Source organism: Orbicella faveolata, unplaced genomic scaffold (genome assembly GCF_042242905.1).
Source record: "Orbicella faveolata isolate gen_17 unplaced genomic scaffold, um_ofav_v1 contig_47, whole genome shotgun sequence".
In the NCBI taxonomy this organism is placed as follows: domain Eukaryota; kingdom Metazoa; phylum Cnidaria; class Anthozoa; order Scleractinia; family Merulinidae; genus Orbicella; species Orbicella faveolata.
Genome location: NW_028301577.1, coordinates 12,095,223 through 12,122,247, shown reverse-complemented (window position 1 = coordinate 12,122,247; position 27,025 = coordinate 12,095,223). Strand labels below are relative to the sequence as shown.

Genomic DNA, 27,025 nt, shown 5'->3' with positions numbered 1-27,025 from the left:
TAAAACTTTACCATAGCCATAATTTGCTTGTAAGATGTTTAGACTACCGTCTTTGTCTATTAAATCTTCTTGAAATAGAAAGGACCTTTCAAGAATAGACACCCTAAGAATAGAATGAGAGCCATTACCAATGAAGAGAAATTTTAAGAGCAATAAATGAATGGTATGTGAGCGTTCGTCATTGAAACCTTGGCCATTGTAAAGAAATGGCTGTTACGGGAATGTGGTGTATTAGTGGAAGTTCGACTTTGCTTTCAAAAATTGGTTTCTTTGCTACGAAATAGTTGTTCTTCCATTCGCGTGCGATCATAAATGTAATGTAGTTCAATAGGCACTTAATGACTGGCCCTAAGGGAAACAGTGAGTTTTGTTTCCCCAAGACCCTCAATATTCCCGAGTCGAGGCCGAGGGGAACATTGAGGGTCGAGGGGAAACAAAACTCACTATTTCCCGCGGGACCAGTCATTGAGTGTTTTGTTATACCTCCTAACTCAAAAATAGAAACAAAACCGCGACAAATCCTTTGCTTGACGTCGACTGGCACACAAATTTGCCGCAGTTTCAAGGAGCACGACCTGATCACGTGCGAGTCGAAAGTTCAAGTTGCTCTTTCCCCAGGGCGTTAGTGAGTTTTGACCATCGGCACGTGACACGTTCCCCTCCAATCGGAAAACGTATTTGAGTTGGGAGGTATAACAATGGTATTTGATTCACTTTTCCCATCCCAGTTGCTCAAGGGCTAGATAATGCTATGCCATCTACTGAGTAGATCGCCATCGGGTTAATTCCAGTTCGGAATGGGGGCTTATGCAAACCACAACGGTATACCAATGGTATTGCTCGTGCGTTGAAAAACTTTGTAGATTTCATAGCAGTCCTATGCATGCACAACAACAACGTGAATTGACCAGGTTGAGAAAGTTTTTAAACCAGCGTACTGAACAGATCAAGATCATTGCGAAATTGGACGGTAAAATATAAATCTATTTTTCAACGAGACGTCGTCCTTGGCGTCGCCGTCGTTATTGGTTGAAAAACTAGTTTCACGGCTGAACGCATGATGTAGTCCACGCAATCCATTGTTTCTAAACCAATCATGCGAGTAGATAACTCGTGCTATCGGTAGAATAAATCCGTCGGGCCAAATAAATTCGATGTTCAAAACGAAATGACCCGTATTTTGTGTAAATCGGTTTTCATCTTCCATGAATCAATTCTGGGCATCATGTGTAACCGTATGGGTTACTCAAAGGCTGTCATTCTGCTTTAACAAAATTACAGTCTGTGATGTGGTTGAAGCGACAAGGAAAATGCATAGAACATACGAAAAGAAGATTAATAAGAAATCTCACCTATATCGTCATCAACACGCTTCGGATTGTTTTATCAACAATGATAGATAGATAGATAGATAGCTTGCACATGCGCCGAGCCGTGAAATCCCCTCTTTAAGCTTCCTAGCCTATATATTAAGTGTTAACAAAACGTACGACACTGATCCACTGGCAGGCCGTGATATTTATCCTGCGGATGTTGTGATCTATCCTAGACAGTGACAACCTCTGTTGTGTTGTGTTTCATATTGGCTTTTTGCTTTTTGTCTAGATAAACTAATGTCTAATTCGTACCCTTTTCTTTCGATTCCCGTCGTTTCCCGCCTTTCCTCGCTACTGGTCTAGGAAACCACAATCTCTTATCTAAATCTAAAATAAATTACGGCTGCTCGACTAAAGCGACACTGAGAGGTAGCTCATGGACTTTTGTCACAAACGAACTTCTTAAGAACTACGGGTTAGTTAGCTTGTGTCACACCACCCCTCCCCGAAAGAAAAAAATCTCAGATTTTTTCTGTCTGGGATGGGCGGCTCTGACACAGGTTAGGGCAGCGGATGTGTCTGATATGAATGTGATAATAAGGCAAATTTTTCTGCGGACCATGCTATCTTATTTGTACATTGCCGTTCGTAGCGCGCCTGCTGTAACCTGGCGGGGCAAAAAATCACTACACTACAGGTACCAGCCACCAGACACACCGGATATGATGGCTAAACGAGACTTTTTTACAGTGTCTAAAATAATTTGAAACTTTTCCAGCAGGTACGAGAAACGAAACAGTCGTTCTTGTCAAATAAACTCTCTTCTTTTCCACGCAGTTATCAATATTTTATTCCCAGTGTACGTTTTGGCATTTGCTAGTTTATTAACGCGATATTTGAGTTTTGCGTCGACTTGCGTCGAATGTTCCGACGAAGGTTTGAAGGTAGATTGAGTGATGACTGTAGATGGTGCCTTTAGAGGGCTGGAAGGAAGGAGATTCAGTTATAAGCTTCGGAGAGCAAAGTGAATGGCCGATAGATGAACCGTCTTGAAGTCAACTTTGTATTAACTAGCAGGTAAATCGGAGTTACTGTGAAGGTTCGTCGAAGGATTCAGCCGCCATGAGAAGGATACAACGGAAAAAAAGAGTGTGAAATGAGCCAATCTGGATATAATTAGTCACTTAAATTATCTATACAGGTGTACTAACGGAAATAACAAAACACTTACTTCAACATGTAAAATTCCCTTGTTCTAAAGCAAGCGTAAGATCAAGGAAATTACTACGAAAGCAATGGGGAAACCTATATTTACTATTTTATCATCGGTGATGGTCGTAGCTGGGCTTGTAGGAGTTATCGTTGAAGTGTACAAGATGTCACAGGACACTATCCTTCGTCTTGTAAAGCGTGATATCGTCGGGGATTATGATGCACTTTATGATGAGTACTTTCCTCGATATTACCATGCCACAGGGATCTTATCGCTTCCGTTTGATGGTATTGTTGAACCATTTGAAGCTTGGTTCGCAGGAGACAGAAACACGAGTCGAATCGATTATTATTACGGTACGTATGAATATTAATATTCTTACAATAATGAAACGCAGCGCTAGACAGGAACGCCGCCTATTCTTGTTTATATTTGTTAAACGGACTGTTACCAGTCTACGATTGAAGCACATTGTTTTATTATGAACATTGCCTTTGAGAATTCCATTGCTATTCGGATATGGTAAATAAGACCTTCGAAAAAAAAAAGGTTTCTAACTCTCAAGAAAAGTCATTGCATGTCTTTGCTAACGCAAACAGAATTTATAAAATCAAAAATTTCAAAATTCTTAGCGCCTGTGTTCATGTGGAGAAGAATTCTCCCAGGTAAGAGGATACCTCCTTTTGTGAACCATCTCAGTTACCCAGCATTTTTTACAAAAACGTTTTTTTTTTTCTGCTGACCGAGTCAAACAGTCGCCCTAACAATTTCGCGCATCCTCCATAGTGCCCTGACTTGCTCCTGGTTGGATAAAAGTTGGTTCGTCTCGAGAGCCCTATCTAAACAGAGTGACCCTTCGTTAGTCCTGGAGAAACCATTTTTTAGTTTCTCATATCTAGTTGTTTTAATAAAGGTTGCCCCACAGATGCGTGCACGACAGCGGCGAAGATTGTTATAGGAAGTGCTCTTCGAGGAAATGTCCTCTCGCTCGAGCTGACTCAAGAGACAACTTTTCTTCATATAAACAGGTCCTCATTAATCTCCCTTTCAAAACGCTTGCCGCACAAAATATAACTATCTGTAGAATACAAAGTATGTCTTGCTTGATTTTTTGTAATAGGCATGGACAAGACTATACAGCGAGGAGACCTAGGCAAGCACGGTATCCTGTTTAAAATCGTGCCCATGCACTCGGAGATGAAGCCTTCAGATAATGATTTCATGAGCTGCTGGTATAAACCACTTCCTAAATGGCTGCCGCGTGCAGGACAGAGTGTCATTCCTACTAACCTGTCCGAGTTTAAGGTCTGTTTACTTGATGACAGTTTGCTTCCCTTTTAAGTGTAGCAGAACTCTTACCATCTCCTACAGTATCGGTAAAATGTAGATTAACAGCAACTCAAAAATCGACGACTCGACTCGATCCTCAATCCTCGAGTTCCGAGTCGAGTCCGGATCGAGTTTCAAGCCAAGTCGTTCGAGTTTCGAGTTAAGAAAACACAGAAACAATAATAATGAATGTACTTACCCGTTGTTCGTTGCTATTGTTTCTATTCTTCGTTGCTGTTATCTATTCGAAAAATAAAAACTTCTTCGGTTTTCTCGAAACTCCCAACTGCAAACTCCATACTCCAAACTCCACGGATTGAATCTGTCTATAGCTTGTGCCTTTTAGTCAGTTGTCAGCCGGTCAGTGTAAAACGAAGACTGTGGACTGCAACTGCAGATTGCGGACCAGTGGTAAAATACAGACTGCAGACCAAGGCGGGTTAAATGCAGACTGCAGACTATAGAATTTTCAACTGTCAACGTGTTAGCATTTCCGTAAACAGGCTACCTGAGGCGTAATTTACGCTAATCCTGAGTGAATAATCCTGTTTATATAGATGGTTTTCACTGTCACGCAACAAAAAAATAAATCGAAAACTATTCAGTGGATAAAGTCAAGAAATTTTGATATTATAGGAGACAGGTAAAGGAGACACTTCTCCAATTTTTGGGTCTCTGCGTTTTCCCAAACTTCAGATATTCGTCGAAATGTTTTGCGCAAATTTACAGAGCCCAGTATGGAGCCGCCATGTTGGTGGAGCTCTGTGCTCCACCAACATGGCGGTCGGAAAATAGTGCAAACATCTGGAACTTACTTTGGCTATCTAGGTGACTAATTATCTGAACTGAACCAACAAACATTTACACAAGCACTTTTCCAAACACTTTAACTCCTAAAAAGGCTAAAAATCATTAAATAAGTGTACATTTCTCCACAAACGCGATCGGAGTGGTATGTCACGCACCGACATAACTCTGAACTTCTAACGGCACTGGTTTCTAAACCAAGCACACTATTGAGCTGAAAAGTTGTAAACAGATTTAAGTTTAGATCCCCTTATGCCTTATGAGGATAAAAATTTTCGTGGCTCTTTAGTTTTGGATTTTGGAATTTGATGATGTCACGTGAAAACGATCTATAGCACTCGCGATCGATCGATCATGGAACTAACACGATATTTACTGAAAAGTCTGTAGTCTCCAGTCTACAAACGTCATTTTACCCCTGGTTTGCAGTCTGCATTTTACCCTCAATCTACATCTTTTACCCGCGGTCAGCAGTCTGCAGTCTGCGTTTTACACTGACCTGTTATCAGCAGAGAATCATGTATTCAACAAAGACGAAACCCCTAGCAGCTACTAGTGTTTGTTTTTTTAATTTTAAACAGATACTATAATGTGAAAATCGTTATTAGTATTGAGTTCAAACAGGAGTCTATGTAATGGACAGTAAGGTAGGGTCATGTAGGCTGTAAAATATGTATGCAGATCATTGTCAGACAGCCTATGCTGGATAAAATGATGAAATCACATTATGTGTACGCATCATTCACATTTCTTACAATACAGGTTTATAGAATACACGATTATGTTCTATGATCCTTTCTGTCAGTCAATATCTGTGGACTTTCATGGCTGATGCTATAGTTTTGGTACAACACTCAACGTCCTTTATGTCAAGACTTCACCTATCTTCGCATACTTTCCTCAGTCTAAGTGCCAAATACACGACACGTTCGTTATGTCAAATTCTAAACTGACAAGGCATAATTGCAAAATAGGACCCGCAAAAGTTGGAAAAAACAGCTGCTTTGACACATGAAGTTTTAAAAACCTATTGAGCAGCAAGTGTAACTTTGTAAAATGTCGTTACAGCCATCAATAAGAAAAGAAGATTGTAATTTTACAATTCTGGTAAGGGTGAATTTCACGGTTGTATAAAGTTATTTGAAATTCAGTTTGTGGAGATTTCCCTACATCTCTACTGACTTTCGTGTTTTAAATTTCTGAATTACCTATTTCTTTCCATCGTATCTTGTTTAACTGATCGTCAGAGTTCAAATATTGTTTGAGAGCAAACTTTTTTTGCTTTAACGGTTGTTTAGCGAGCGCTATAGAGGTCGAGGTTCTTTCAATTAATAGAAAGTGATTTACCTTCGTTCTGAATTTCAAATTACTGCCACTCTAGGATTTTGTGGCTATAAAATATTTGTTATTGCCACTTATCATAACTTATTCTTGCTTGATGAATATGTTGCATTGTAACAAGCACGGGCAGCTACCTGTTTTATGATCACGTGACAAATTTGAGCCAATTACAACAACAATGAACAAACCATAACACAGACTTATGTTTTCTCCATCTGTATAAATGAGCGGCTTGCGTTCTTGTAGTGAAAGCCCTTACGTAGATATCATTTACTATTTCTGTGGACGTATTAGGCTGTTACTTCCATTGCGTTCAAGGCAAGAGGTGTCGATTGTTTGGTGCCTCTCCTTTGTTCTCTGTAAACTACTTTAGTGACCTATTCTCATTTTGGGATCAGTTAGTTTGAAAAACAGCAAAACTGCCTGATTGTGTCCTTCAGTGCTTGTCGTACCTCCTTTATCTTCCAACAGTACAGAAATGGATTTAAGGATGAGTTTAACAAAAGCAGAGATATTGTTACAAACCAAGTGAGTTTTAAAGCTGGCATATCTAATCCAGTGATCGCAACAATAGGTGTTACTATACCAAATGGAAGATAACAAGCCCGCAATGCTATGAATATCCAGAGTACACAAGACACTGTCTTTCTGTATCGTGCTATCTTCTGGGAAATTCCTCCTCCTTGCTGAATGTTATCTTGTAGCACTTCAGTTTGGTGATGGCGAAGCGTCACAAAAATTATCATGTAACAAAAGGTTGATACTGCTATGTTTAAAATCCGTTCTATGGAGCCGATGGCCATAGCAATACTTAAGTTGTAAAGGCGCACGATTGCAATAGCAGTGCTAATGAGCCAAAAAGTAACGAGAAAGAGCTAGACTCTTCTGAAAGTTACTACATGTCGATACCTTAGCCCCAACAACAGGGCAAGAAGTCTGTCTACACTTATTGCAGTCACTGTGTGCAAAGATACTCCAGCAAAGATTGAACCCATGGTCCGCAAAAGGATCTTAGAATAGTAACAAAGTTTGGAGTGTTCTGGAGACATTAAATAGCTGTAGAGAATAGGATGTGTTATAACACCTACGCCAAGATCGGTGGTTGCAAGGCAACTTAACAACAGTTTCGATGCTGGATGAAGGGACTTTTTTGAAGAGCAACAATGATGAAAACATTCCCAAAAATTGCAGTGATGGAAAAGGGAATATTTAAAGATAGAATAATTATCTTGTGTTGGGGTTGGAGACGTGCTGGGCAGAAGTATTCTTGGATAATTGTGTTGTTTCCAGGCGCACTTAGATTTGCCACCATTTTCAGTCTTGAATTTTTTTTGTCAAAAGTTAATGTTCCTTACGTCTGCTGTCAGTCAGTTCTCTTTCTTTTGATTGTCCAGGGTCTTTTACAAAGACACTCTTCTGCTCGTTCCCCTGTATTTCCTGGTGATTTGAAAGTGTAATTTTAGTGCATAAAATCGCAACCATGAACGGGCTATTTCGAGATTTTTCTATTAGGTGGACATAAGAATCATTCACATAACTTGAAAGTTGGCATCATCTTTTATCCACCCAACTTTCTGTAGCCTTACTTTCCTTCCTGTCCATTTTAAACTAACACAATAACTTTGAAAATGAATTTCAGTGCGGCAATGGCAAGAGTAAAAACTGCACTGCGTAAGTAAAGAAACGGTTAAGAGATCACCACTTTTCCATCATTGAGTTTGTAATAAAATTTTTAAATCGTTAAAAGGGACTTTAAAACTTCTTAAAACAGGAGAGCATACGCTTTAAGTACGTGGCCCATCAAATGCTGTAATGGCCTTGTAATGATGGTGCACTCACTCAGTCGACAGTTTTAAGGTCAGGCATATGTACATTGATTAAACAGCTTGCGGCAGCTGCTGGATGTACGAAACTGTAAACTATTGCGTTCGATGGACTTTAATCTGATCATTCTGAGCCATCTGGCGCTATTTTTGACGTATTAGCAGAGTGAAGTACAGCGTCCGAGTTCCAGGAGACCGAAATTAAATATCAACAGATCACTAATTGTCTTTCGTCTTCATGACAGCGAATAATCTAAATATTAATTCTAATTCGAGATGAAGCTATAACTTTTTTATTTTTGCCGACGGCTTTTGCAGCCATTTCATCGCACAATGGCTCTCCCACTCTTTCCAAAAACTTGCGAGGAGTATTGCACACTGCTACTTTGTTTCTGAAGTCGTCGGACCTCGTTTTAAGTCTGTGATTTGTAATACCGTCACTATGGTATTACAGACGAACAGACAGACTAAAATGGGCTTGAAAAATTAATTTCCTAAGGTGTCAAGTTTTGCTGGCCAAGGGACTCCGTTATGAGTTGTGGTATGAGATGTTTGTCAGCAGCGCTTGATTCATGACCTAGATTCGTCAAGCGTTTCTTAATTTGGCGTTACAACTGGAATCTGTTGGTAATCCTGGGTTTCTCCTCGTTTTTTTTTTTTTTTTTGCCCTCAAAATAAGCACAGAGCTAGATGGACTGACCTCAGTACTCAGACAGTAACCCTAAAATTTGTCCAAAAGTGGAGACGTAAAGTGCCTTAACTATATCATTTCCAGCTTTGAGAAACACTTTATAGAATTGTAACTGGTTAGAGCTGCCTCATCGTAACAGAAAAACAGAGTGCGGCCCTTGAGGCGAATCCTATTTCCTGCTCTGAAAACACGATGTTGCCGTTTTTATGAGAATCATTTCGTTTAACCCAATTTCGTTTCAAGATTTGAAAGCTGAAGTTGAAACGATTGAATCTCTCCGAAACTTGCCCCAACATTTCAATATTATATCGAGTCCGTCGGTATACAAAATGCATCAGAAAGAGGTCCGATAACTGAAAAAGCGTGTACATTTCCAAACGGCTTCATTCTAGTTCCCTAACAGAAAAGTGTAATTTTTTAAGTCGCAAACTATACTTAAAGACTGCTTGTAAGATATTTACCTTTTCCTAAGCCATTGTTATAGCAGAGTCGTTGCTGTCAGCATTAATGCGTGTTATTCCACCCAGAGAACATTGAACCCCTCGCGCCCAGCTGCTGCTTACTTTTCAGGTTGGAGTTTCAGCTTTGTTTTTCCGAGGTGTCAGTTTACCGTCGTAGTTTTGAATAAAGCATTTCCTTTTAGCTATGGATTGATTTCAGTGACCACCCTGTCAAAATTCATGTCTGTTACGTGATATTGTCATGGTAACACGCGACGTGTCAAGAACGTTTTATCTGAAAGGATTTTGCAAAATATCGGGACAGTTAAGAAAATGTCTTTCGGCGATTTTCAATCAGTAGAAAGTCCCTAGAAATTAAATTCGTGGCTGATTCCTAAATATATTCGTTATTTTGAGAACGTGCTCGCTATTTATATGTAGATGTAGGTTGCTTTTAGCTCCTACACAATTGGCACGTTCTTTTCGCATCCATCTTGGTCTATTATTCTTGGAAATTAAAAAAAAAAGGAAAATTTGAAAGAATCCTACACTTCATCGAGCAATTTTACTGAATGGAGTCATAGCCAATAAGAGTTGTTAAGAAAGATTTGCTGCCTCAATTTATTCCACATTCATGGTTGAAACTTAAATTTGCACCGATAAGAGTTAATTTTCAAATGCAACCGCTATTTAAGCAAAAGAGTGACTGTTTACATAGCGTTATCTAAACATTCGAGGGGCTGGGAGAATTAGAGACAGTTATGCAATCCGACACGGGTTTGCATAACTCTTGAGAATTACCAAAGTGTTTACATGAGGCTATGTAAACACGGTAAAAGTCCTCAATTGCTTTACTCAAAAAGCGAGGTTTACATGTTCTCGCGTTAACACCCCTATCGACCAATGAGTGCGCTCATTATATCTTAAATATTCTATAACAATTTGCACACGTCAGTCATATTTAAATTGCTTTTCAAACCTGGCCAAACGCACGCAAAATTTCCAAGCAACACATCACAACATTGTTGGATTTCTAGAAGGATCTTGCCAAACACACGCAACATTACAATATAGTGTTAAAACCTGTCTGGAGCAACAAGCTGGCTAAACGTGTACAATGTTGCAATACTTGTCTTGAAATGTTGCGCGCGTTTGATCACATCTTTATAATTTATAAATTATAATTCTCGGGCTAACCATTATCGATTATGGCAGTTTAAAAATTATAGACGACGATTTTAGTAGGTAGGATGCATGTAACATTTGAACCAACTGTAAAGGTTCTAAGCTGTTCTGGCTCATTAATCTTTTATCAATCGGGACCTTTAGATTGGACTACGAGCACAAGATTGACCACGTGTACGATTTTCGAATTTCAAACCAGTGACGTTCCCAGAGCCCTCTCTCTTCATGTTGCCCAGCTCATGGGATGAGATGGGCATGTGATGTGATAATGTGAAGCCTGCAAACTAGAATTGAAAAGTCGTTCTCGTACTCGACCTCGCACTCATACTCAAATCTGAATTCCCCTAAATGTCTAGGGCGCCCGATCGATATCTGGAAGGTCATATCAAGGGTTGGAATCCCTTCAGGGACTCAGATTTTTTCTCCAATTTGTCTCGCGCTTCCGAAACGCTGAAAAATTTATCAACAATTGTATGGTAATCCCAAAACATATTCCTTAGGTTATAACGACGGAGGAAATTACATGTTTACCTCAATTAAACAATTTTTATGGTAAAAGAAGTAACATTTAACTTTCTACTTTCAGTTTGTTTCTGAAGAAATGCACCGGGGAATGCCATGCCTCAAGTACGAAAGGAAAAACAGACGATACAACAAAACTAACACTTACAGCTTTTTCATTTCTAAAACCAAACCTCATAGACCTCTGAGATACGAGATGATGGGCTATGACGACATGCTGACGTCACATTATGACCACTACGTGCTCGACTACATATCATTTGAGCCTTGGAAGTTTAACAGGTCCTTGTTCGGCTTGCCGAAAAGTAAGTGATGTTTAGAAAAGTAAGAAGCAAGGAAAAGGCTGTTTCAGTTCTAAAGTTTGAATGAACCATGTGACTAGTGCCAATAACCGAGACACTTAACTGACCTTCGGTTTGCTTGGCATGAAACGGCGCAACTAGGAGAATCGCTCGTGATCCCCCAGAGGAGGAACAACAAAAACAACAAACAACAACCTTTATTTGTGTTCGCTCTTGCAAATTATGCATTTGAAAGAAAGACAATTACGGATGGAACGTTAGGGGTTAAGGGAGGAATTGTGATGGTCAGTTGCCTTGTTTCCAAAGAAGGAACCTGAAAAAACCAGGAATTAATTGAACCAGGACCACCCTGTTCAGAATTCAACGTTGTAGCCATTGAGCTTTCGCGTCTTTCTGGCTTTTATTATATTTCTACCAACCGTACCACACTGATAGAATGTCAAGTCGCTGGCACACCTCTATTGGTAAAATACCCTGCGTGCCGGCAGCATTTTTGTTTCCGTGCAGTCTGGACTAATGAAAATCACTGGAATTAAATAATTGAATCTGAAAGCGTCTTTGTTATGCATGATTTGGTACATCAAAGAGTGCACATGACATTTCTAATGGGTTTTTTTGTTCTTTCATTTATAGACTCAAGTTGCGACAAGAAGGCAAAGAAGCTCCGCTTCCATTATTTGGCAAATCCTATGGCGGAATACATGCACTTTTCACATCACAAAGATCGCGAGCTCGACAAAACTTACGAAGAATACCAAGCCAAACATGGCAAGAATTATTCTTCACTGACAGAACACGAGCGACGGAAACACATCTTTAAACACAACCTCAGGTGCTCAATGTATTTTATCAGGGTTATTTTATTGGCGGCATTTTCTACCTAAGATTATTTCCGTTTTTCACCTTACCCCCATTTCAATTTTATTGTTTACACTTTTCTATTGGCATTACAGTTGCACCTATACTTGGAGACGGATCCAGTATAGCAGTGGGAGCTATATCCGACTAGGGACACGTACTGTTGGGGGGCGGGGGGGGGGGGGGGGGGGGACAGAACATGATTTGCTGCAATTTTCATTTACTAAGGCTAGAATTTTCTTATTAAAATGAAGTCACACTCTATAGAGAGTGCTTTAAAAAGACTATGACATCCACTCAATTGGTTTCTTTACTGTCTCATTAGATACATTCGCTCGAAGAACCGTGCAAACCTGAAGTATAAATTAACTCCAAACAACATGGCGGACATGACAGAAAAGGAGGTAGACTTACACAAAGGATTACTCCAAGAAAAGAAATCCAAGAAATCCAAGAAATTCAAATCATCAACTCTGCCTTTCAACCAATCAGTAATGCATACAGATCTTGTTCCCGAGCAGTTGGACTGGAGGGACTACGGTACTCAAACAAACATTATTGATCATTTTTGTGTCAGCCTTTTTTTGCCCAACAGGCTCTCGTTTCCCCCGGGGAAAATTCCCACGTAAAAAGGACGCGGGTGCTCGTCGTACCCTTGAGGGGTTAAAAAGCGGTGTTGGTACCTCTAAGGGTGTTCAGCCTTGATAGGTCCACAGTGGTAGCTTTTGCGGCACCATTTAGGGCATTGAGCCGAAAAACGTCAGTTAATTTGTAGTTTTAGAATCGGTACCTCTTCCATGTTTAAGTGTGAAAAAAAATTCGGGCCACGCCCACAAAACATTACCTTAGTACGCACCTCTTAGGGATTCTTTTCGAAATTTCCGACAAGCACCCCCGTCCTTCTTATGTGGGAGTTCTCCCCCGGGAAGTTTTCACGTTTGCTAGCAATTTGCAATTTCTATCCTTCATTTTTTCATGTTCCTGACAAGTTTGCCATGTTAGTCACCGTCCTCGCCATCAGTCATTCAAAAGTATTCTTCTTTTATATACCAAATTAAACTACATCACAAACTCAGTGGAATCTGGATTTTCACTTGGAATTGGAAAACAAGCACTTTTGTAAGGCAACCTACACCAGGGAGGAGTAAAGCTCGCTTTTCAAAATCTTTTGCGACCAGGGAAGCAAAATTTGCTAATGAGGCAGGAAGAAAACAAAGTTAACAGTTCGGATACACTCTTTAGGTCCGTTACAGAGGTGTGTAAGCCGTTGCTGTTTGTTATTATGGTGTAAGGATGTCGGCAAGAATCAGTTCGAGTTTCTGGCGGTAAAACTAAACGCTAGGACTTTGTTACCTTTTAATTAGTGAAGTTGAAGAGTTGTAACATACTAATTACAGCAGATTTTTAAGACTACTGACATGAAAACAAAACCAAAGTAATTACATCACAACAAACCCAAATAAAGCGATGAAGAACCAATCAGAATTCAAAGCAGAAATATGTAATCGGCGCCAAGCGCGGGAATTCACGTTTGGTTTCGGATTTGCTCCTGATTAGGTGACAAAAAGAATCTTTTTTTTTCTGATTGGCTACAGTCATTTGAGGTTTTGTTTTCTCTACAATAACAAAATCCAAGCTACTTTGTAGTTTTCCCTAAAAAAATGACGGCTCACTGCCGTACAATGACTCCATCCACAAGTGTCTCACTAATTGATAAATAATTCTAAATAAATTATTCTATTTTTTTTCATTTACTTCTGTATCCATCAGGTGGAGTTACTCGTATTCATAGTCAAGGTTTATGTGGTTCATGCTGGACATTCTCTGCTCTTGGAGCTGTAGAAGGAGCGTATTTTTTGAAGGTACAACTTTGTTATTTTGCAGGTTGAATCGTTGCAACTTATGTCGTTCTTAGGAAAATATAAGTGTTAGTGTAACAACATTTCCTCCACTGAAAAAGACGTCAACTGTAGAATAATTTATAAAATAGCCAATGAAAGTGAAGAATGATCATCGCAGTTAAACTGCGATGATCATTCTTCACTTTCATCTACAACCGCAGTTCATATATGAATTATTTCATATAAACTTCACAAAATAACCAATGATTTCTCACTTTCTGCAACCTTTAATTTTAAACAGTGTTTACATAAATCAGTTTCTTTACCCTCCCCTTTACCTTCTTTGACCAGACTGGAGAACTTGTCGAACTGTCAAACCAGCAGTTAATTGATTGTTCGTGGCCCGTAGGGAATCACGGGTGTCGTGGGGGATTCCAAGACAGAACTCTGAGATGGGTGAAACGCAATGGCGTGGCTTTGAGGCGAGATTATGGACCTTATCTTGCTCAAGTGAGTGGGTTTTTCAATCGTTGGTAATTATGTTGAATGTGACCAATACTAGCCACTTAGTCACGCGAATTTTCGCTCGCTTATAGCTCCACTTATAGACATTTTCTTGACTTCTCATTGGCTCGTTGGTCGTTAGTGACGTGATAATCATTGTAACTGGTCTGTTTTCATTTAATCTTAAACTCATTAATAATTTATCAAGTTTAAACAAAGGAAATCATGACCGTGACGGTGTTTGGATATCTGATCTTAATTAGCGTAGATTTTTACGATTTTACCTCTCCGTTTTCCCCTTAGTTTTGGTTTCGATTGAGAAGATATATCAAACACTCAAGACAGTGTTTGACCACATTTCCAAACACCTCGAAGTTCGTCAAAAATACTCCGCGACGCGTCGTATTTTCAACCCTCCTCTCGGTGTTTGGAAATGTAGTTAAACACTGTCTTTCGTGTTTAATCAGGAGCCACAATCGGGGACGGAGACCGTAAGTCTTGGGATCCGCGCGCACCTATGATATGGGACAATTTTTAGAACAAATTGCGCCATCCTGACGTCATATATCCGCTTGGATCCACGCAGATGTCTATGGCGTACGATCCCCGCCAAAATTCGTTGTTTGAATTTTAACTTCATTATTTAAATTTTCAACTTCAACGATTGAATTTCACAGCTCCATTTATAATTTTACACTCTTCAGTTTTAGATTTCACATCAGTGGGAGACGTTTTTACACTTATCTTTCCGTTTTTTGAACTCAACGTTTGTATTTGACATTCCTCGATGTACATTTTCAACTCGCTTCGTCAAAATTACGGTCGACCCATTCATTTTTGACTCGACGCCGGGAATTATACTAAACACTGAAGTAATCAAAGTCATACGCTGCTACTTTTTATTAGTATTGATACCTGAACCAGTACTCTATGCGTAGTAAGTCAAAAAATTGCGATTGAATGAAAATTGTACTCTCGGAAATACGCCTATTTCTCGAGAACCACTAATTAAAATTTCACGAAATTTGGCACGAAAATACTTTAGGAGATAAGTAAATGGAGTATTGAAAATAATTGAATTTTAACAAAGGAAATTCTAGATATTCCAGTGAACCTTCAACAAGGTATAATTAAAGATCTCTCTGTTAAATTATTAGCAAAATGGTGTTAACGTGTAAGAATCGTCACAAGCTTGTTGCATGCAAATTATAAAGAAAATCTAATGACTAGATTTTCTGCAAATAAACAAAACCGATTTTAAAGGCCTGTTTATATTTATTCATGTTGCCATGGCAACGGCACATACGTCAGCTTAACCATCAAAAAACCAAAGTTTGTGTTGTTAACTAGCTTGCTGCCATTTTTGACGACCGAGGGATCAAGGGTTTTAGAGAAAAAGGTGAATGAACCACAGGTATCAAAAGCTGTGTTCAGCCACCTTAACTGATATAGCAAGAAAACTCTATACTCTGGTATCTAGTTAATTTGTGAGTTTCTCAGACAATGGTTAATCATGACCAAAACCTGTTTTGATGGTTTCTTATTGTTTCTGCTTGTTTGGTGAGTTTGCAAAAGTTTTTGAAAGGAAAGTCTGACGCGTACAATTAGCTCATTTGCATAGTGCAGCTCGCGCACTTTCAAGTCCGAGTTGGTGTTTTCAATTGTCAACAAATCTTGACAAAGATTTCTTTCGTTATCTTTTGTGCTGAGATGCTGCAACAAATTTCAGGAACGCAAAAAAGGCTACTAACATCATGTGTGTTTCTTCAACATAAGCATAGTGAAGTTTTACACTGCGAAAATGAAAATAGACAAGGAGCTTTGATAACTCGATCAACAAAATCGACATCGTTATTCGAAGTGGATTAAAGAAAGCGTCATTGTAACTTTGCTGATTATTTCTGCGTTATTCACATATTTCCAGCTTAGCTTTTAATATGTTCTCAAACATTTATCAATCTTAAACATATTTGAAAACTATAGAGTTATTGTTTGAGTTCGATGTACGCTTTCACACGAAAGTGCGGCGCGGCGGAAGTCCAATTTGTCATGTTTACTGACTGTACAAAACACGCATCGGCGGGCGTTCTCATTCATCGACAACAGAGAATTTACTAGATTTTTACACAAATAAAACTGAGCAGTATCCACAGACGTAAAGTTGTTGGGCCATGATGAAACATCAAGCGTTGTTTACAATTCAGGCGAAACCCAAACTAGCAATTATTTTGTTTTACTTTTCGGTCGTGATAGACTGGCAAATTCCTCGCAAGCGTGTGGTAAGAGGAGCTAGGAAACCATGAAGTCCTGAAGCTCTGCTATATCTAAATATATCCAGCTAGTTTTTCGCTGTGTAATGGAAAAGCTGCTAATCTTCAACATATGTGAAATTTAAAGTGGGGTAATGTACAGCTCATGTAAAAGAAGCATCCGTCGGAACACAACTTGGTCAGCGATATATATAACCTTAAACCGGAACATACCTAAATTCGACACGGTCTTACTTCACTCAAACTGGAGCAGCTTACTTAATTATAAAATACTTAATTAAGCAAAATTCCAACAGACGTAAACGCGTTGAGTTGTGGGCCAGAAACATGAAAAATTTCGGGAATTTCGGACGCCGTTTCCTCCCCGCGACATCCGCAGAAATCCTCGCAGCATGTACGCGCGTGTGCCGCAGGCGATGGCGCAATTTGTTCTAAAAATATAATTATTATATGGCTAGCTCCGTGAGCGGGCAAGATGAATCAAATCCTGCGCTGTGATTGGCTACCCGAGCGGGCAAGATGGAGCTGTCTTGCCCACTCGGGACTACCCGCCGTGTCCCGCAAAAATTTCCCCGAAAGCCATATAATAAATCCTTTTATTTGTGTAAAAATCTAACCCATACTTATTGTCCCACATCATGGGGACAACCCCAATACTTGAAATGGCGCGCGCTTACGGTCTCCGTCCCCGATTATGGCTCCTGGTTTAAGTTATTACTTGACACACTTGAAAACCACTCTTTTGATCCTCCTTTAACCAATTGTACTATGCTTTTTCCAGGAAGGATTCTGTCATTGCGGCAAGTCTGATAACTGCACCTTCGCTCACATTAGTGGTTTCGTCAAAGTTAAGAAAAATAATTCGGACGCGCTGCGACTCGCCCTAGTCACACACGGTCCGATCGCGTCCTCCGTAAACTCGGACAGAAAGACATTCAGGTTTTACAGCCACGGAATTTACGATGATCCAAAATGCGGTAAGTTACAGTATCAAGTTAGTTGAAAATTTCTATTAGCGAGGTTTGTTACTTTCGAGTTCAGTTGTTCCCGTGGCCGTAATATTCTTTGCATCGAGTCAGTCACACAACCTGGCTCCCAGGGCCCCTTCCAATCTCTAAGGTAAAATACCTGGGAATGAGGTTGACAGTCAGAGTAAATGAATATTACAGTTGGATTGTAGTGAACTAGTAAATTGTAGGAGAGAAAAAATTGCAACAATATGGGACACAGTAGATCTACTGAGTAGCAATTCTTAAGGGATATTTAAAAAGATATATATTTTTAATGTTGCCAGGGAAAAAAACAGATCATGCTGTATTAACTGTGGGTTATGGTGTGGACAAAGAAGTTCCTTACTGGATCATCAAAAACTCGTGGGGACACCTGTGGGGAGATGACGGTTACATTAAGGTTGCAATGAATAATGACCGGTGTGGCGTCACTAATGGGCCTTTGTTAGCCGTCAAAAAGGATCCCTCAACTGCCGAGTTCCCGTTGAAGGAACTAAATAAGGTTCCCAGACAGAGCATTAAGTATTTTTCTGAGGAAGAATTGTCCATTATTCCTTTCTAAGAGATGAGAGCAAATTTTCAATTGGAGTGTTTTTGCTTTGGAGTGATTCTGATATTTCATTATCGGAAACAACAACTAGAACTGTCCATGGTTCGGACTGGTTAATAACCTACCGGCGCGTTCTCGTAATATTAGTAAGGGAGAAAGATGACCATAATGCTTAGGACGATGACGGTGATGACGGTGACGATGATCGCCAGTTAATACCAGTGATCCAGTAATCACTGATTGGCCTTTCAGGTTAAATAAAGTCTTTTATTTTTATAATGGCGTCCTTAATTTCTCTGTGATAAAGCGCGCCTTCCATTCTTGTTTGAAGATTCGGATAATTTACTTAGCTTCGTTCAGTTCAATTTGCAAATGAGTTTTAGCGAGTTTGATATTCCCAAGGAGCATGAGGGAGGAGGTTTGTTGTGATAAACCCAGCCACCCTAGTCAACCTTACGTGTTTTAATTGAAACGGAGCTAGTCAGCGGAGCGGAGCCAGTCCTTAGGCTCAACTGGGGGATCTGGATTCTATCACAGCTCCGTCCTCGGCTTTTCACGGTCATCGAAACAGGTCACGAGGCTTGGCGCCAGCCAGCTAAAGTTCTTTCCACAGGTTAAGATAAGATAAATACCTGGTGTTAAAACATTCTCACTTTAATAATAGCAGCGCACTATAAATAGATATAGGAATAAAATTTAGTTAAACCTTCTCTAGAATTTTGCAAATAATATATTTTTTGGTCTCTTTTTCAAGTGTATTGCGTTATAAAAATATCATTTTACTTTTTAGAGAGTTAACTACGCTTGAGATCAACAACACATAACAGAAAAGAGACGAGTCAAGTCTATTGAGGCGTTTAAACTTTTTGTCCTCCAATTAACGAACCTGATCGAATTCAAAATTGCTGGAAGCCAATAAAAGGCGTGGAAAGCCGGACTGCAAAAAATGTTAATCTGTTAAAACAAAGCTAAAATTAACAGCTTACAATAAAGTGACAAATCCAGGAGAAACTCAGTATAGCAATAACCGGGGTATTCGTCATAGCTGCTATACCTTAAACTCGTGTTTTGGTGACGCTGAGTATTTTTCATGTCAACGTGAACTGAACTTTCACAAAATGCTACATAATATGTTCAAGTTCGTCAATAGTTACTAGATGTCAAGTAATACAATTTACAGAAACCTAATCACTAAATTTGCTTCTACGTACTTTCGTACAATATTAAGCTATTTCCAAAGTGAACACAAGCCCGTTTCAAGTCTTTTCCAGTAGATGTAAATGCTGGCAAAAAGTATTTGGGAGTCAAAACAAGTTGGTGACTTCCCACATGTGCACGTCACACAACAGAACCTGGTTCATCAAAAAACACACACTTACAAAGGAGAAAGATGCGTGGACATTTTTGAGGTCTACGATGAATAGTTGTTAGCCAGTTTAGCTCACTGGTCTAACTTTCTAAACCATATTGAACCCCGTTGCTCCAGTTACCAATGGGGCCACAAACATCTGGTCGTACTAACGGGGCGGTCGTATTAAAGGGGGGTTCTTTAAATAAGAAAATGACTGACTGAGCTTTTGTTCGGGCCAGAATAAAGTGGTCGTAATAACGAGGTGACCGTATTAACTCGGTGGCCGTAAGGCGAGGTTCCACTGTTCATGGGCGACTCAACTCAACGTATCTTTAGTTAAAAAAAAAATAATAAAAAAGACTAGATTTAAAAATTTTAAAAACAAGCAATTAACATTAATTTTTTACAGAAGTTCTATCATCTTGCTTGTTGAGCTCTTCAAATCGCGTTTTAGACCTCTTGTAATCAAACGGAGACAGTTTTAAAGTTGTAACATTAAGTCGTCTTTCCACATCAAAAAAGCTCTGTTTTTTCATCCTCCTGAATGGATAAATTTCATTAGAGTCACCAGTATCCGTCTCGTTCATGGATACAAATATTGGCTCGTTGCTAAGGACTCCACACAAGTTATCTTTCCTTGCAATTTTAACAAATCCTTCTTCACCCCAGAATTTCCCCCAGGAATTCTTCACTATCCAGTATGGAGTGCCATTTTCTTCTCCAAATCCAACCGCAACGACTCCGTGATTTGTCTTTGTGCCTTAATTAAAGATGAGAGGAAAAACTTTAGGTGAACGAAGGAATAGAGTTTATATACCAGTTATAAAGCCATTTCAATTCCAAAAATTTGCCCTGGTTGTATTTAAAGTTGGATAAAACTTCACAACGAATAAGCGACAATCCACCGGACATATAGCGCAGTTGTTTTTCTAAAACTTAACTGATATCTCTGGTTAGCTATTAGACCCAATTAATCTGTTATGTCGAGGTCAACTTTTTAACAAGCTGGCCTTTTATATCGTAACATAATATCAGAGAATTCAATTTGATGTTACCCCCTCCAGGCAGTCCCCCGAACTAAAAAGCTCCACGCTACTGTCATCGGAGTTTTACGGTATTTAATTAGATAGAAGATATTGATCGAATTTCGCTTACTACATTCAGGGTCATCATAAACGCCTGAGTTATAAAACTTCAAAGTCTTTCTACCGACGTCGATTGCTATGGATGCCGGACCAAACTTTGCCAGGCCTTGTTTTAAGGCTTCCACGTCATTTTTCTTGACGGTCACTACTCGCTTGAAGTTCACGACATCACAACCATCTTCCTTGGCACAATGGCAGTATCCTTCCTATTTAACAGAGAAAATCTTTAAGGGAGCTTCGTAAAACATATAGTGTCAACTGAAGCCACGTCCACACTATGCAGAGGAATTTAAAAACGTCACGACCACACGTCATTTTGGATTTGAGTTTGAGGAAAACTTGGTGTAGGGAAATTACATGATTAACGTGACTACATCGTTTTCAAAAAGCTCCGTTTTCAAAATGTTTTCCGCCCACACGAAAACGCAAAGCCGGCGCCCGTGTTTTCAATTTCCTCCGGTTTGAAGAGAGTTTTCTAAAAGCTCCGTTTTCGTGACGAATTATTTGTGGACGGTAGGCCTAACCGTAGAAATAAACTGCTGAGTTTTCAAATTTCTCCGGCGTAGTCTGGACGCTGTCTGAGTTCGTACAGGCCCAGAACATAAAACGAAAGGGACACCGTGCACTTAAGAGACACTGTCCATTTTGGTTAAAATTCAATCTAATAAAATAAACTAATGTTCTGATTTGCAGGGCATGTGTATCTTATAGAGTCTGGGGGCATTTATCTTTTTTTTTTAAAGGTAGATTTGATTATTTGGAATTAGGATGTCCTATTTAGTACAGATACTTCTAATATAGGGACGTTTTACGAAGAGTGATGGAAACTAGTTTGTCATCTGAAGACCTGAAGATTTTCCTGGTCTGATAGCAGTAATGTTAACATGGCAGCCGCATACCTGCGCAAGATACCTGCCATAGCTGTGACTGGACGCAACTCCGTGTTTCTTGGCCCAGACAAGGGCTTTCCACGAGTAACCCCCGCGACAACCGCTGTTACCAAACCCCCAGCTACAGTCCATAAGTTGCTGTTCTGATATGTCCATTAGTTTTCCTGTCTACTGAGAAATAAGGAAAATCGCCCCAGTTGTAATCACGTTGAACTTTCAGCAAATCAATAATAAAAGAGTTATGAACTTAATGATCGTAAATTTGCAGGAAAAAACCGTTTGCTTTCTTGTATAGATATCAAGTGAAGCTACATTAGGGCTAAGATAAAATTCCGTGAAGATGCAAAAAATTATCTTCTCGTGTTTGAGTTGTAATCACTTAAAGCTAAAATTGAGGGGGTTTTGATATATGAAAAGGAAATAGGATGTCCACAAGGTTGCTTACCGATGATTGGGCATTTTTGTGATACCATTTAATATTGTAGTATCATTTGACATACAGAGACTTGTAGTACTGATCCATCGAAACATGAGTAATGAAAAGGGCTGGCAACTGTTCACGGTGGGAACCACAAGTTTACCTATCTCCCCCTGTCCCGTTGCTCGGGAATTTCACGCAGAGATGCCGGGAAGTCTGGGGAAGAAATAGTTTCGACCTCTCTCCAGGCTCCTCTCGCCCAAATATTCAATATGGCGGTTTCGGGAGGATCAAATCAGGGAAGGTTAGAGGTTTGTTTGCAGTCTCTGCGTTAATTTAACGGCGTAAAATCTTTATTTAAGATGCCTTAATTTACTTCCCAGTTAGCGCCAGAACAATAGCTGAATTAATGTAATTTTCAACCAGCTATAGGGCGTTTTGTTGAAAATGAGTTCTTTTCTAATAAAAGCAAAAGTTTCCTCTTGTTTCAAACAAGAGGAAACTTTTGCTTTTACTAGAAAAGAACTCATTTCCCGAAGGAGAAATATTCCATTGTTTGGGAAAACCGTGACCGTCCTGACGTCTTATCAAAATGCTAGAATTATTTTAATATTCTGGCAAGATGAAACATGGTTCTGTCTCAGTGTACCAGTCACACGTACAACGAAACCAATTCAGGAGTCACTGAATAGCTGTAGTGTATTTGGTCTTTGGTACAGTGGAACCCCGCCTTCGGCCACTTTATTCTAGCCCAAAGAAAAGTTCAGTCAGTCATTTTCTTATTTAAAGAACCCCTTAAATATTGCCACTCTTTTAATACGGCTAGATTTTTGTGGCTTGCTCGTTGGTGTCCGGATTAACAGGGTTCAAGTGTATCAGTTCCTTGTGTACCAGTGCATGAGCTCAGAACCTGAAACATCTTGGATTTTTTTAAAAATATCCTGTTGTACTTTTAAAAGTAACCTGGATGGCATAAGCTCCTTCTATTGGTCCAGTGGAAGAAAAGGTCCAACATGAGCCACAAAGACCTTGAGCCTTAGCAGGGGTCACCACACCTAAAATAAGACATTCTGAGTGTAAAGTCCAAGGGGTCCATCTTGTACAGGTCCTAAGATATTTTTTGGTTCCAGAAAATACCCATCCCATGGAAGATTGTTGAAAGTTTAATTTCCAGAGGGTGGAGAGTCTTAAAGCCAAAATTTTAAAAGGAAAGTATGAAGCTAAACTGGATTTTTTAAAGGGTTTGGAGGACGCAAACCGAAAAACCTTCCGTGGGATGGGGCAGAGGTATGGATAGTGTTGGGAACAGCACATCTGCAAATTCATGGTTGCATTTTGGACCATTTAGTAAATAAATTAGAACTCTGAACATAATTATCTTGAAAATTCGCATTTCATGAACAAGCAAATTCTTTTAAGTTACCAAGATGCATTTCCTGTAATGAGATAAACTGCCCCCACAGGGCCTTAATCAGTGATGTTAAAAAGTGGTTTAGAGAACTGTTATTCAAAATGACACTTTCCAAAGAACTTTCTCCTCTCACCGCAAACTCTTTAATGCCTGGTTATTTGTGTAGCTAGCAAAGTTTGAGAACTGGGGCAAATGAATGTGGGGGTGTTGCACGGGGGAAGGGGGGTACTCCCTTATAGGGGCTAAATAGGTATGTGCAGCCCTAAAGGGTAGGGTTTTTCAGCCGTTTTGGTCATAAATAGGGTATTGATTTTGGCCATTTTGGTCTTGAATGGGGTATGGGTTTAGCACTCTAGTCTTGAATTGGGTATGTTTCTTAGAAGAAACTACTTTTTCATTATTATCAATAAGACCGTCAACAAAAGCCCTGCATAACTTATGTTTAGGGCAACTGTGCTAGCCACAACGGTCATAAAAAGGCATAGAATTTTTGGCCTGGTCATAAATAGGGTAGCAAAAATCACAGATTTTGGTCATAAATGGGGTAAGGGTTTTAGGAAGTGGGCTGCACACCCCACCCAACTTTTCTGGGAGTTCCCCCGCCAGGGGATGTTGAGGGAGTTACATTAACCCAATTATGCAAACATTTGAATTGTGTACAGCCCTGTTAGTGATTGCTCCCATAGAAACTACACTGTGAATATGGACTAGATCGCTCCTGCCTCTGTGTAGATCTTGTGTGGTGGGCTAAAAACTGGCACACAATCTTAGTAAAATCCTGTACAATGCAAGTCCTCGCTTTGAAGGAAATTCTTTTTTAGACAATCGCTTGTCACTAATGTGGGCATGTGTAGGGAAACAAAAGTGAAAAGTGCTACAAGGTGACTAAATACGAGACACCTAAGGCATGTACAGTATGACCATATGTTTGGCCATGAGTTTTCTTGAGACTATGATTTCAATGTTCTATGGTTTTGTTTTAAGAATAGTAAATTAGTTTCCGTGCATAGATGCAATCTTTGTATTCAAGAATGCAGTATAGAAGGCGTTTGAGTTTTAAATTGGTTTCTTGTTGTCATTTTCATCTTTTCCGGATATCACACCTCTTTGACTTTTCAAAATCCATCTATTTATGAAACCTACCGTATTCCCGCCAGTCCAGAGAGTCAGGGAGTGGTGTCTCAGGAATGGTTAATCTAGCCTCCGGTATTTCCTGTTTCTTGAGCCCCTCGTCCCCACCGCTGGGATCAATCAATAATCCTTTGTACATTTCAAACTCGTTTTCTGTTACGTCACTAAGCTCATTCGGCGCCAACGTGAAGTTCAGAGCGGCTCGGTTCTTAGAACTTATGAATCTGTAATGTTAGTTTAGAAAAAAATAAATTTAAAGAGCTTCTGTTTTGCGCATTAAATATTTCTCATCAAATTGTCGAATGGAGTACACACCCACATAAAGCAGCCAGACATGAAACTATGAACAGATAGGAAAATTTAAGTCATTTGGCTGATGTTCAAAATTGAAGGAGGTCTCAAAAAGAAGTAAACAACTAGGAAGTCAGAAATCGAAATAAAGATAACTGAGGAAGATTTAGTTTTCCGCAGGCTCTCGGTCAATGGGGACGATCGAAAAAGCCGGCGCGGTCCTGGGATTGGGGTCTTAGACCTCGCTCATTTTGTTTTCGCCTACCGCTCTTTCGATTGTTCCAGCTGACCGAGAACCTAAAACAGGCTGGGGAAGATTAAGACAGTTTACGAACGAGTTAAAAATTTAAAAAACAAAACAAAACCAAACAAATGGCCAATTGTTTCAAGATGCGCCCTCGGGGAAGTATTGTCTTTTGTAAGAATAAGAAAATCTGTTTTTTGCCTGGTCAAAACAAAATCGCTGTAGCAAGGGCGTACCTTTATAACTGAACTAGATGTTGTGAGGCGAGGTTCTACTATAACACTGCACTGCAAAATTAGCCAAGGACTCGATACGATTGAGTGATAGTACTAATAAATCACCATGACAACCAACCAAAGAATAAATATGTGTTCGTGTCATTGTGTCGTTGTGTTAAGAAGGGCAAAATTATCTTCACGTATAGAAACAAACTTTTTAGTAAAAGTTTTCTAACAAGGAAGGTGGCAGACCTCATGTTATGACGAAAGATGTGTTTCCTCTGTTCATGTTCTGTCGGATCGTTGTAAGCTTTGCCGTGATTTTTCTTAAATTCCTCAAACATTTCTTCCACTTCACTATCTTCAAAGTTTTCATGCATAAACTCTGCCATTGGATTAAAGTGGAACTTTGACTTCATCTTTTCAATCTTCTTTTTGCAGGAGGTTCCTTTAAACGAAAAAGAAAAGAACCTCATACAATTCCAATAGTTGGTGGAAACATTCATTAGCTGCAATGTGTTTCTTACAGAGTATGCCAAGTGAAGCCGAGTTTGAAGCTGAGAGCAGAGATCTTTTTTGGACAGAAGGTGCCTTTTCCTATGCGACAGAAAAGTCGTTCCTTTTCTTTCGCAAAAAGACCTCTAGCTCGCGTCTTTGTGTGTTGTTCCTCGGACTGAACACAATTTATGCGAACTATCTTTAACCTTGGTAATTGATAAGTAGTTTATTATTTTAATATTAGGGGAGTTTAGATTTGAGTATAAATATGAGATCGAGTACGAGAACGACTTATATTATCAATTTTAGTTTCCAGGCTCCACATGATCTCGTCCCATGAGCTGAAAACCAACATGAAGAGCGAGGGCTGTGGAAATATCACTGGTTTGAAATTCGAAAATCGTACTCGGACTCAATGTAGAATTCGTAGTCCAATCTAAATGTCCCTAGTTGTTTGAAAGCTTATTAGAAAATTGATGTTCTAGATGGAAGGCTAAAAATTTAAGTTTAAAATTGATTTTACTACTATCGCTATATATGATTATTTTCAACATAGTTTTGCTTACCGTTGGGGATTTTCATAACATTGAAGTCAAAGTCCCATTCGTGAAATGAAAGGTAATCCACAATGTAATGATCATAAAACGAGTGTAAGAGCGTGTCGTAGCCATGCATGACGTAACGCACGGGTTTATGGGGCTCCTCCTTTGTCACGTAAAGAATGTAGGTGTTGTTTTTGTTGTACACAATTGCTGTGCGTCTTAACTTGTAAACAGGCATTCCACTGCGAACCTCTTCGCCAACAAACTAAAACGCAATAAGAATGCAAATTAATGTGTTTGTTGACCTCAGGTACACAGCCGTTTTTAAGAGCTTTCCCATATCATATGCAAGGTAACGAGTATCGTTGCTATGGCCCTTGGTGAAGAAAATTAGATTCCTTTGGATCTCATTTCCCGGTTGTTAATTTTCATGCTGGTAACTGTTTTCTACTTTGTTGCAGTGTTTCGTTCCCAGTGCCTAGTTCATACGACATGGTGTCGTGCCAAAGGGAAAGAGGAGGCGGCTTCCGTGACGACATTCAAAACAAACATCTAGAGTGCAAGGTAAGCAGGTTGGGCTGATGTGTACTTTCCTTAACAAAACTGTAAATATGTTAGAACTTGAAAGTTTCTTCGTAAAATTTACCAAAAGCAACTGAAAATAAATCTAATTGAAATGATCATGAATAATGATTCTGGACCCGAAACAGATTGAGAGCACAGCAATCCCGCATCTCGCGATTCCTCGTTCCCGCCTGCGCAACGTAGACAAAACGAGCGACACTCGAGGGTTCTGTTACAAGACCGATTCGAAATTGGTTTAAAGAAACAATACAGATAATCGAAGGAGCTCGACTGATATGTGTTCCTTAGTTAGGCAGGCA

At 39.5% G+C, this 27,025-nt stretch overlaps 3 protein-coding genes and 1 pseudogene across 4 annotated transcripts in view; 2 read left to right on the top strand and 2 right to left on the bottom strand.

Moving 5' to 3' along the window:
• Window positions 1-1,421: 1,421 nt before the first annotated feature.
• LOC110058373 (uncharacterized) lies at window positions 1,422-19,686 on the top strand. Its single transcript, XM_020765020.2, has 9 exons — window positions 1,422-2,885; window positions 3,650-3,834; window positions 10,732-10,972; window positions 11,603-11,801; window positions 12,153-12,367; window positions 13,598-13,689; window positions 14,020-14,178; window positions 17,224-17,419; window positions 17,737-19,686. Exons 1-9 carry the CDS (start codon window positions 2,612-2,614, stop codon window positions 18,012-18,014), a joined length of 1,839 nt encoding a protein of 612 aa, XP_020620679.2. The 5' UTR covers window positions 1,422-2,611; the 3' UTR covers window positions 18,015-19,686.
• Window positions 5,213-9,205, bottom strand: LOC149097182 (adenosine receptor A3-like; annotated as a pseudogene). The gene is made up of 2 exons (XR_016204081.1): window positions 8,982-9,205; window positions 5,213-7,443 (listed from the first exon to the last, which is right to left on the bottom strand). The product of XR_016204081.1 is annotated as an adenosine receptor A3-like (transcript).
• Window positions 18,637-27,025, bottom strand: part of LOC110058375 (counting factor associated protein D-like) — a 10,742-nt gene continuing 2,353 nt past the window's right edge. The window contains exons 3-9 of the mRNA XM_020765024.2: window positions 26,166-26,406; window positions 25,354-25,549; window positions 24,361-24,572; window positions 22,770-22,861; window positions 21,398-21,556; window positions 20,509-20,704; window positions 18,637-20,113 (exon numbers count right to left, since the gene is read on the bottom strand). Of these exons, the coding sequence (XP_020620683.2) occupies window positions 19,749-20,113; window positions 20,509-20,704; window positions 21,398-21,556; window positions 22,770-22,861; window positions 24,361-24,572; window positions 25,354-25,549; window positions 26,166-26,406 (1,461 nt within the window). The 3' untranslated portion in view covers window positions 18,637-19,748. The remainder of the gene's footprint in view (window positions 20,114-20,508; window positions 20,705-21,397; window positions 21,557-22,769; window positions 22,862-24,360; window positions 24,573-25,353; window positions 25,550-26,165; window positions 26,407-27,025) is intronic.
• LOC110058370 (cathepsin K-like) overlaps window positions 26,397-27,025 on the top strand; it is a 15,975-nt gene continuing 15,346 nt past the window's right edge. The window contains exon 1 of the mRNA XM_020765017.2: window positions 26,397-26,705. The gene's annotated coding sequence lies outside the window, so the exon portion shown is untranslated. The remainder of the gene's footprint in view (window positions 26,706-27,025) is intronic.